This window comes from Nansenia antarctica, assembly GCF_963989245.1.
Source record: "Nansenia antarctica genome assembly, chromosome: 5".
Lineage (NCBI taxonomy): Eukaryota > Metazoa > Chordata > Actinopteri > Argentiniformes > Microstomatidae > Nansenia > Nansenia antarctica.
In genome coordinates, this window is record NC_137690.1 from 34,702,398 (window position 1) to 34,713,735 (window position 11,338).

Below are 11,338 nucleotides of genomic sequence, written 5' to 3' on the forward strand. Positions count from 1 at the left end.
AGTTCTCCTGTTCGCAGTTACTTGACAAACAGAGTACCATATCAATGACCATGAATGACTCGAGCCCGCCTGACAGCGATAGAAGCTCGTACCAAAACAAAAGCTTCGGGATAACAAGATCTCCCAACAAACCTTCAACTCAACTCAAGTCAATTAAAGTAAGAGCGAATATGTTACAATTCGCTGTATCCTAGACATTCAAAGCGGCATATTTCTGTTTCAATGTTGCTCACTATCCTTGTAAACATTTGGTCAGCTGTATTCATAGCTGTCACATGATTTGCGTGCTGGTTATGACTTCCTGATTTCTTTTTCAAAATAAAAGTATTTTGAGCGCATCACTGCAGAACTTCTGTGCAGATCAGTGCATTGCAGGAATCAGGATCTTGTAATCAGAGATGGACTGTCGCTTTCAATCGGATTTTTGCATTGTGATAATGAGGGGGTTTAATTGGGGTTTAAAACCCCGGGTTTTTAATTGTATGAATGTGAAAAATACACATATAAAATGTACTTTTTAATGGGCGTGGCTATCGTTCCCTTGGTTACATCGCATCAACTCAACAGTGAAAACGTTTTGGACAACCAGCCAGCTCACTTAATTTACATGGAATGTCTACGGTAGTTGTCTAGCCTGTAATTATTGTAATGTAAACCTGAATATGATGAGGTCTATGTAAAATAGTTCATGCCAGCAAGTTATCTTTAGCTCGCTAGGCTGAGAAGCAGCAGCAAGCATGAATGTTCCTGTGAAGATGGACGACCAGCAAAAGGTCAGCTACTGTGTGTGTGTGTGTGTGTGTGTGTGTGTGTGTGTGTGTGTGTGTGTGTGTGTGTGTGTGTGTGTGTGTGTGTGTGTGTGTGTGTGTGTCACGGATTAAATGGGACACATGATAGTATGGGAGAATCGAGGGCAGAATTTCAGCTTTTGTGAGTTTCTCCAAAACATGTCTTTCTTATATTGTTGTAAAGCCGCCTGGTTACTTGTTATTGTATTAATAGCAAATCATTAACAAAATAAACTGAACCCTTCTTTTCCTCACTCAGCTTTTCTTTTCATCTCTTTTGTCATGGTCAATAGTTATTTCTTGATTCCAATTACTTTTGAGGTACTACTAGCACTTTTTTGCCATCCAGCTGGTCCTATTGCAAGAAGATAGTGATGACTGCAGAAGTGTTTTTTATACTTTCCTTTGTTAAATAAGATTGGGTTCAGGTGACCACCTAATCAGTATCTCACTAAGTAGAATGAGGAGTGTAAATGTAAATGTAAAAATGTGAGTGCCTGTGTTGGAATTCAACAGACACGGGAATGAATGGCTGCCATGCATGTAGAGATGCTGGTTTAAGAAATATTTGGAGTGGTCTCTTAATTTTTTCCAGAGCTGTTAGGTCCATAATAAATACAATTTAAAAACAGCATTTGGTGATGTCCATGAGTTCCAGACTTCAGTCAGTCATTGCCTGCAAAGGATTCTCGACAAAGTATTACAATTTAACATTTTATTCATGATTATGTTCATTTGTCCAATTACATTTGAGCCCCTGAAAATAGGGGACTGTATAAGAATGGTTGCAATTCCTGAACGTTTCATACAATATTTTTGTTCAACCCCTTGAATTAAAGCTGAAAGTCTTGCATCTCGATTCTTTAATTTCAAATCTATTGTGTTGGAGTGTACAGAGTAAAAATTATGGAAATTGTGTCACTGCCCAAAATGTCCAGATCTAACTGTGCACATACACACACGACCCTACAACGAAATATAGCTATAACCACAGACGTTGACCCGTATTGTAAGAGGCTTCGCTATAAGTTATAACTAAATGTTGTGTTGAAGTTCCACCTAGCAGACGGCCGGGCTTTGTTCCACACCACCGTCACAGAGGAAGAGCTGACGGAAGCTCGGCAGAAACGTGTCCTCAGTATAATGTTGGGCTCCAGCAGCAACTTGTCACTGGGGATGAAACCAGACCGACCGGATCTGAGAGCTGAACTCATCATCACAAACAAGGCTTTTGAACAGTGAGTCTGATAAGAACTCCTCTTTAGTGTTTTTCATTATCATTCTAACTGAAAACACAAATCTCTTGAGAGGATTTTGCAATGCAATATGAGTCATGATCATCTTACAGCTATGCGAATGGAGAAGAGGCGATGACCAACTCCCAGTTTGAAAAGGCTGTCATCTGCTTCTCCAAAGCCATCTATCTTCAGCCAAAACAGGTACAGAGTAAAGCCTACGTCGACAGTCATATTTTGGTGACTGAAAATGATGAAAATGAGACTATGTTTTCCTTCTGATGGACCAGCAGATACTCCCACACCGCTCCACAGGAAAGGTTTTAGAAGAGTACCGAAGTGTGTCAAATGATTGACTGAAATGAAGGTTTTTTTCCCCCTGCTGGTTGAGTTCCGAGGTTGCCATGTGTTTCTGTGTTCCAGACCCAGCTGTATGTGAGCCAGGCAGAGGCCTACCTGCAGATGTGTGACTTCCAGTCTGCAGCCGTCAGTTACAGATATGCTTGTCTTCTGGAGCCAGAGGCCCAGGCCTTCCACAGCCGCCTGGCCTTCATCTACTACCTCCAGGTCAGGGGCCCATTCCACTAAGGTCGATTATCTTCTAAGCCTCGATAAAGTTCTAATCGGCGATAATGTTAGCTTGCGTTCGGTGCCATCAATGTGGCTCAAATAATTCGCTGTTTGGTTGCTATGCAACATATCCTTCTGAGTCAGATATAATTAGCCTGGTCCCGAGCAGACTTACAGGCTGGCTAAAGTAATGCGTGTGTCAAAAAAGGCTCACAGGCGGAAACTACATCCCGAACGACAGTTCCTCAAGTGTCTTTTAGGAAATATTAGTTCCCACTTCACACGGGATAGATAGATAGATCGTTTGACTGTGTGATAGATAGATAATTTGATATTTTGAAAGTGTGATCGATCGATAGATAGTTTGATTGTGTGATAGATAACTTGATATTTTGAAAGTGTGATAGATAGATCGATAGATCAATAAATAAAAGAGTGTAAAAAAAGTAATTGTTTCAACTTGCATTGCTGTCATCACAGCGGTCTGGCTGGCGCAGTGGTTAAGGCAGCCAGCTAGAGTTCCAAAGGTTGCGTGTTCGAGACTTGAATAAGTTTTTTTTTTTTTTTTTTTTACATTTAACGGAAGATTTCACGCAAAGGCTTCAAACACCATTGTAATCGTGTCAGTTCTTGTAAATTAGCCTGCACCATAATTTTATAGCCTACATACTTTTTTAGATGAGATTTTAGATTAGATTCAGACAACGAAATGCAGTAAAAAGTGTGTCTGAAGAAGGATTTGAACCACCGCTATAAAATGACGAATAAATACTATAGCAGCCGTCGATACCACTAGGCCATTGTGACGATATGACGGCTTGTAGCCTGCTGCGTATATCACCACAGTAGTAAATATTCATTTATTAAAATATGAACATATAACCATAACTGGGGCTAGTATGACCTACGCATTTAATCGGTCAGCAATTTCTTGCCAAACCATTTCCCTCGCCTTGTTAATTGCGGCAGTGTTGCACTATTTTTCATCTTATTTTTCCGTCTTCATAAAGATCAATAATTCGGAATGCTGCGCAAATGTAGGACCCCTGCAGAGTGGATTATCTTCATTTCGACAGATTGACTCTTCGGGGCTCTTTATGTCTGCGTGCACGCGCCCATATCGAAGATTTGTAAGCCGGTGTTCTGTGAACACTCATGACACAAGCCTGATCCTCGTTCGAGGAATCACCTGAGGCTTGAATTCCAATCCCGAGTTGCCTGATCGCCTGATTTATTTCAATCGCCGATATACTAATCTACTTTAGTGGAACGGCCCCCTGGTTGAAGTTGAAGTGCTGTTTATTTGTCCATAAATACACAATGCAACCAAACGCCTTAGACAGAGCAGGGGGGGTATTCCATCAATCTCGCTAAAGAAAAATCTAGGCTTAGATTAGGCTCGCGAGACTATCAAAATAAGCCTGGATTTTTCTTTAGCAACGTTGATGTAATACTCCCCAGCTCTCCACATCCACAACAACAACAATAGAATGTAATAAAGATAATAACCTAATAAAAAACTATTTTACAACAATTTACTACAACAAGTCATAAAAACAACAACAACAATAATAATAATAATATAAATGAATGTAGCAGCAGGAATTATTATTAGCAGAAGTGCAATGTCAATGGTGAGTGTAATGTGCAGAGACACTGGTGTTCATGTTGGTCATGTTGGTATGATCATTGATTGGATTTAATTGATTGGTTGGCACTCTTCTAGACACCCAAAGTGCTTTAGTCTGTATAGGGAGGATAACTTTCAACACAGTGAAGCAAGCCTATTGCACAATTGCATTCAGTTGAAAAGGTATGGAGCCCTGTTTTACAAAGTGTTGTTTCTGTTCACTGTCTTTTGCTCTTCCCTTCACAACATTTTTTAATTTTTATTTTATTTTATTTATTTAGTTTTCTGTCTTTTACAAAGTGTTCTAAGTGAATTTTCTCTTATTGTCATTTCGACCACAGGGCCAGTGTTTGTATGACCAGGGGATGTTCCTGGATGCACTGGAGTCTTTCGCCAAAGCGACAGAGCTAAAGCCTCACTGCAGATCGTATCATATGAGAAGGTATGCGCAATGATTGTAGATGACTTGAAAACGATGCCACTCATCAATTGAAATTCAGCAGATACTTGGTGACCAACAAAATACTTTTTTAAATTATTTTTTATTACACATTTTTGACAATGCAAATGTTATCTGCCTTAGGCTCTTCATGAGAGATTGTTTGACTCCCAAGACCACCACCACTACCACCAATGTCCAGCTCCATAGCCAGGCTCCTTGCTAGCCACCAGCAGGTGGTACTAGTGGTCTATGAGTGTACTACTTATGTATGTTCCATGTGGCTGCAGCTTGGCGTGCCTGACGGCTCTGGGGCGCTACAGTGACTGTCTCCAGCTGGTCAGTCAGTGGCTGGAGGCTGAATCCCAGGTGGCAGATCTGTTCACTCTGAGAGCCAGACTACACCACCAGCTCAAGCAGGTCAGAAAAAAATGGTCTGCACTATAATGGCCATACTAGAGAGTAGGGCTGGGCAGGTATACAGTGTTACCGGTAGTCACCTGTATTTAAGGTTTTACTGGTTTGTTTTCTGTCAATACTGTCCATACCGCCTTCGCCTCTATATCGGTATTATTATAGCCACCGACATCTGTATATCTACATACCGACATCTGTTGAATAAACATTGTCCAAATTCAACTTGCACACAAGCATCACAAGGCATGATCAATCAATTGTTTGAGGGGTGCCAAGGGCGTGCAGGAGGTCACCTGACTTTTGGGCTCGTAACGATGGGCGGAGAGAGAAACCGCTTGCCATACTGAGTCATACTGAAAGTGCTTAAAGGTATTACTGGGGTATTTATGAGGGAAGGTATACTGGTTTGAGAATTCTACTACCTGCCTTCTAGAAAGACCAAACATGTGCTGTGCTTTCTGACCTCGAATTCAATTCGAACTTCTAACCCTAACATTTTAACCCAAATCCTTGACTCGGTCACAAAATAGCGACTTTCTCAACAGTGTTGGCGACATCATCAATTAATGCCCCGTTCGACCGATATATAAACAGGGGAGACAGTCTCATCATCGATGATTGTAATCACAGTAACGGTGAATAGGCTACTACATTTCGCTGCAGGTAACGCTGTGCTACCGTGACGTGAAGTCAGCCCTGTCTCTGAAGCCAGAGTGTCCGGAGGCGCGGGCCCTGCTGGGCCAGCTGGAGGAGGCCAGTGAGAGGGCCAGGCGGCAGGCCGTGAGCAGGGCGTTGGCAGGCCAGCTCCCAGAGGCTCTGTCCAAGATCAACACCGCCATGCAGCACTGCCCTGAGAGGGCACACCACTACCTCTTCCGGTGATTGTATAGTATTAGCTGATCACGTGTCTTACCTCAAATTGATTACATTTTTTTACATTTACATTTTTGACATTTAGCAGACGCCTTATTCCAAAGCGACCTACAATCGATACATTTGACTAAGCAAGTGGATAATCAATTCACCAGTTGTAGCAGGAAGAGTAATCCAGCTCAGGCCAGGGGCAGTCGTCGTGATAGAAGTACTGTACTGTACTGTTCTTTTTTGAAGACAAGGGGGAGAAACAGTACAAGGGGGGCAGTAGAAGTCTTAGGGGACACAGTATAGGGGAAAAGCAGTTGTCTTAGGAGACGCAGTACTGGGGGGTAGTAGATGTCTCAGGAGGAGCAGTTAAGGTGTAGCCTGAAGAGATGGGTCTTCAGTCTCCGATTCAGATGCTGTATGCCACAGAGGTCGATTAGGCCTGGTGTGTTTTAGCTGATATACAGTACAGTAATGCCACCTGGTTGACTCCCTGTCAGACGACGGATGCTCCTCTAACCAATGAATAGATAGCATTTACCCAATAGCTACATCAGCCCCAATGACGAGTGGCCCGTGAAAGCAAACACCCACAGAATTCGAACTCAAATCTAATCTAATCCTAAAAAAACAATCAGATGCCTGTCGTAAAAAAACTGACGAGTTTGGGGATGAGCGTGTCGCCTGTGGTTCGCTAACTCCGTTGTCTCTGTATGTCTGCACCTCCACCACCAGGACCGTTCTGTACCGTCGCCTCAATGACTTCACCTCCGCCATCGAAGACCTGGTCTTGGCCGTAGAGCTGGCGGAGACAAGAGGAGGCCGGGAGGAGGAGGAGGAGGCGCTGCGGGAGGAGGCCCAGGCCCAGCTGGTGCTCACCTACAACGACTTCGCCGTGCGCTGCTTCTCCCGCGGGCTCTACGCTGAGGCGGCCACACTGCTCAGCAAGGCCATACAGGAGCAGAAGCAGGAGAGAGGCCTCTACGTCAACAGAGGAGGTGAGAGGAGAGGAGGGACAGGGAGGTATGTCTGAGGGGGCAGGAGGAAGGGGAGCAAGAGAGGGAGGGAGGGGGAGGGAGGGAGGGGAGTTTGGCTGAAGTGACGTGGGAGGATAGGCCAGATGCTTCCTTTTTTTTTTTTTTCTCTTCCTTTTATGTCAAATTCTCTCTTGGCGATACAGGTGCTAACTCAAGCTCTATACTGTATGTGAAATGACAGGAGTGTGTGAAATGTTATATAGTCGGAGAGGGCAGTCGTGGCTCGAGATCAAAGAAGCGGTAGACGGGGGCAATTGAAAGACCCCGGAGATGTGATTTCACCTTAGTAGACCTATAACTCATCCAGGCGTAACGTCCAGAGTTTTTGGATCCTGTTACGTCGACCGTCAAACGTCTTCCTGATGTGAGAAGGAAGGCCGTCTGATTCCCTGACCGTGGCAGTGAGGGTCGTGGGTTGGTGTGTGCAGACTGTTTCTTCCAGCAGGGTGAGTGGGAGTTTGCCCTGGCGGACTACCAGCAGGCGGAGGAGATGGCTCCTGATGACCACGCCATCTGGGTCCGTCTGGCTGTCATACACAACACCCTGGGCAACCACAGCTACCAGGACAGGTCAATCTCAGACAGACAGACAGACAGACAGACAGACAGACAGACAGACAGACAACCACAGCTACCAGGACAGGTCAATCTCAGACAGACAGACAGACAGACAGACAGACAACCACAGCTACCAGGACAGGTCAATCTCAGACAGACAGACAGACAGACAGACAGACAACCACAGATACCAGGACAGGTCAATCTCAGACAGACAGACAGACAGACAGACAACCACAGCTACCAGGACAGGTCAGTCTCAGACAGACAGACAGACAGACAGACAGACAGACAACCACAGCTACCAGGACAGGTCAATCTCAGACAGACAGACAGACAGACAGACAGACAGACAGACAGACAACCACAGCTACCAGGACAGGTCAGTCTCAGACAGACAGACAGACAAACAAACAGACAGACAGACAGACAGAAAGGCAAGCAGACAAACAGACAGACAGACAGACAGACAGAGAGACAGACAACCACAGCTACCAGGACAGGTCAGTCTCAGACAGACAGACAGAGAGACAGACAACCACTGCTAGCAGGACAGGTCAGTCTCAGACAGACAGACAGACACATCTAGGACTGTTCCCCCAACACCACCTCTGTGTTTTCTTCTTCCGTGTTGCATGTTTTTATTATGTTTTTATCATGTTTTTATCATGTTTTTATTATGTTTTTATCATGGTTTTATTATGATTTTATCATGTTTTTATTATGTTTTTATCATGTTTTTATTATGTTTTTATCATGATTTTATTATGTTTCTATCATGTTTTTATGGTCATCATAGAAAGTACCAGGAGGCAGCAAACAGGTTCTCTGTGGCCATCCATTACAACCCTGGAGTGAGTCAGTATTATGAGAACAGAGCCCAGGCCCGGCGCAAAGTGCCCAATGTGGAGGGGGCCAAGCAGGATGCCATCAGTACACTGATCCTAGACCCCAGTAATGATCAGGTAAGACCCCCTTGAGCGCCTCATCTCTCACACAGCCATTCTACCCATAGTGTTCAAAACCCCCACTATCGCTCAGATAGTATAAACTGTGAGCTAGAAGCTGTTCCACCAATGCAAATCTCTCACGTCTTTCCAGTGCTGATATGTCCAACAAAACAAATAATCACAGTACTGTTTGTCTTATTGCGAGCATTTTTAGGATTTCTTTTATCCACGTTTTTTGTTCAGCTGTAACGGTTGAAGGTTGAACCAGTGAGTGACTGTTGAGTGTCTGTCTGTGTAGATGGTTCCTCTGCTGCTGAGCTTGTTCCCAGGCTGCTCGGTGTCTGACGTGCTGTCCAGTGAGACAGCCAGGCCGGTCAGAGCCCAACTGAGGGACAGCATCGAGGCCTGCCGACTCTCCGCCTCCACTGAGCTAAGGTGAGCAAGTAGCTATGGTAAGCAGGTAGCTAAGGTTAGCAGTGAGCTAAGGTTAGCAGTGAGCTAAGGTTAGCAGTGAGCTAAGGTTAGTAGTTAGCTAAGGTGAGCAGGTAGCTAAGGTTAGCAGGTAGCTAAGGTTAGCAGTGAGCTAAGGTTAGCAGTGAGCTAAGGTTAGTAGTTAGGTAAGGTTAGCAGGTAGCTAAGGTTAGCAGGTAGCTAAGGTTAGCAGGTAGCTATGGTAAGCAGGTAGCTAAGGTTAGCAGTGAGCTAAGGTTAGCAGTGAGCTAAGGTTAGCAGTTAGCTAAGGTTAACAGGTAGCTAAGGTTAGCAGGTAGCTAAGGTTAGCAGTGAGCTAAGGTGAGCAGGTAGCTAAGGTTAGCAGGTAGCTAAGGTTAGCAGTGAGCTAAGGTTAGCAGTTAGCTAAGGTTAGCAGTGACCCACTGGGAAGGCAAACAAATCAATGGCTCATAGTGGAGGCTGCACAGACTTAACCATGACACATGAAAGGTTAAATGAAAAATGCTGGATTCCATTTCAAAATCAAATCTGCCCACCCCAACCCCCCTGACTCTGTAGTGGCCTTGAAGCGACAACCTTAAAACAGGACACAGACAGCCAGTCGGAGGACAGCCAATCAGAGGGCCCGTCTGACCCAGGGGGGGAGGAGGAGGAGCTTAACCCCGGCGTGTCCCAGCGGGACCTGCACCGGGAGATCGCTCGGGGCAACCGGCAGCAGGTACGAGACCAGGAGGACCGTCATCAGCCCCCGCCACAGCCCCCGCCCTCCACTACTGACGCTGCTCAATAAAGCCGCAGCCCCCGCCCTGCACTACAGACGCTGCTCAATAAAGCCATTAGCTCCTCCCCTCTCTCTCCAGACTCTTATTCATGAGGTCCCGTAAGAAAGCGCCTCCCTCCTGCTTTCTGCTCCCCATTGACCCAGGGTTTGTTTGTTCTGTCGCGGGGGCGGCTGTGCCCCTCTCCCTTGTGACCCGAGGTGCACTTCCTGTGTTTGGCTGAGCCAGGTGAAGCGAGCAGCGCAATAGGCTAGGTGCACGATCTCCCTACTTCCTGAAAGGCAACTGGGATGAACATATCCTGTCTCACTCTATTGGTTTAATTGATTAATCAGCTGTGCGGTAAACTGTTGGAACACACAGTGCACAGCTGATTAATCAATTAAACCAATAGAGTGAGACAGGATATGTTCATCCCAGTTGCCTTTCAGGAAGTAGGGAGATCGTGCACCTAGCCTATTGGCCCCTCCCTCGGCGGAGGCCGCCTCTTCGGTACGATGGTACGGCCACGTCTGGTCCACCGCCCCCCGTCCCCCGTCCCCCTCCCCGTCCCCGCAGCGGAACAGGAGCAGCCTGGCCTGGAGGGGAGGCCCCACCGCTGGAGGAAGTTTGGGGGGGTTGGGAGTTAATTCCACAGCGTTTTTTTAACACAGGGCTTTTACTTTTAGAGGAGGGGGGGGGGGGTTATGGTTGAACTGTTGGTCCGCTCTGTCAAGACGGCACCCCCAGGAGAGGGAGTCTGTGTGCAGCGGGACGGTGTTGCTCTCACATCCAACAGGTGTCAGTAGAGACACAGTCTTCCTTTAGACGTGCTGGGTTGTCAGGTTGACAGGGACCGTGTCGAAATTCGGAAATTGACCGGATCCATTAGCCTTGAGAACAAAGGCACACATGTGCTGGACAGGGGTTTCTTATGGGGATTTGTCTCATGTGCTATGTTATAGGAATGTTTGCAATGGGACCTGCAAAGAATGTAAGTTGATGGGGGGGGTTGGTAATGTAAGTTAATGGGGGGGTGGGTTGGTAATGTAAGTTAATGTGGGGGTTGGTAATGTAAGTTAATGGGGGGGTTGGTAATGTATGTTAATGGGGGGGTTGGTAATGTAAGTTAATGGAGGGGGTTGGTAATGTAAGTTAATGGGGGGGAGTGGTAATGTAAGTTAATGGGGGGGTTGGTAATGTAAGTTAATGTGGGGGTTGGTAATGTAAGTTAATGGGGGGGAGTGGTAATGTAAGTTAATGGGGGGGTTGGTAATGTAAGTTAATGGAGGGGTTGGTAATGTAAGTTAATGGGGGGGTTGGTAATGTAAGTTAATGGAGGGGTTGGTAATGTAAGTTAATGGGGGGGTTGGTAATGTAAGTTAATGGAGGGGGTTGGTAATGTAAGTTAATGGGGGGGGGGGTAATGTAAGTTAATGGGGGGGTTGGTAATGTAAGTTAATGGGGGGGTGGGTAATGTAAGTTAATGGGGGGGTTGGTAATGTAAGTTAATGGGGGGGTTGGTAATGTAAGTTAATGGGGGGGTTGGTAATGTAAGTTAATGGAGGGGTTGGTAATGTATGTTAATGGGGGGGGTGGTAATGTAAGTTAATGGAGGGGGTGGTAATGTAAGTTAATGGGG

At 45.7% G+C, this 11,338-nt stretch overlaps 1 protein-coding gene across 1 annotated transcript; it reads left to right on the plus strand.

The window, feature by feature from the left end:
- Positions 1–737: 737 nt before the first annotated feature.
- LOC308157988 (tetratricopeptide repeat protein 16-like) lies at positions 738–9,728 on the plus strand (the record flags this gene model as incomplete). The annotated part of the gene is made up of 12 exons (XM_080531581.1): positions 738–773; positions 1,842–2,026; positions 2,137–2,227; positions 2,447–2,590; positions 4,565–4,665; positions 4,953–5,082; positions 5,743–5,957; positions 6,676–6,938; positions 7,406–7,547; positions 8,335–8,500; positions 8,784–8,920; positions 9,497–9,728. The coding sequence occupies 12 exons, from the start codon at positions 738–740 to the stop codon at positions 9,726–9,728; spliced, it is 1,842 nt and encodes a 613-aa protein (XP_080387707.1).
- Positions 9,729–11,338: the final 1,610 nt, after the last annotated feature.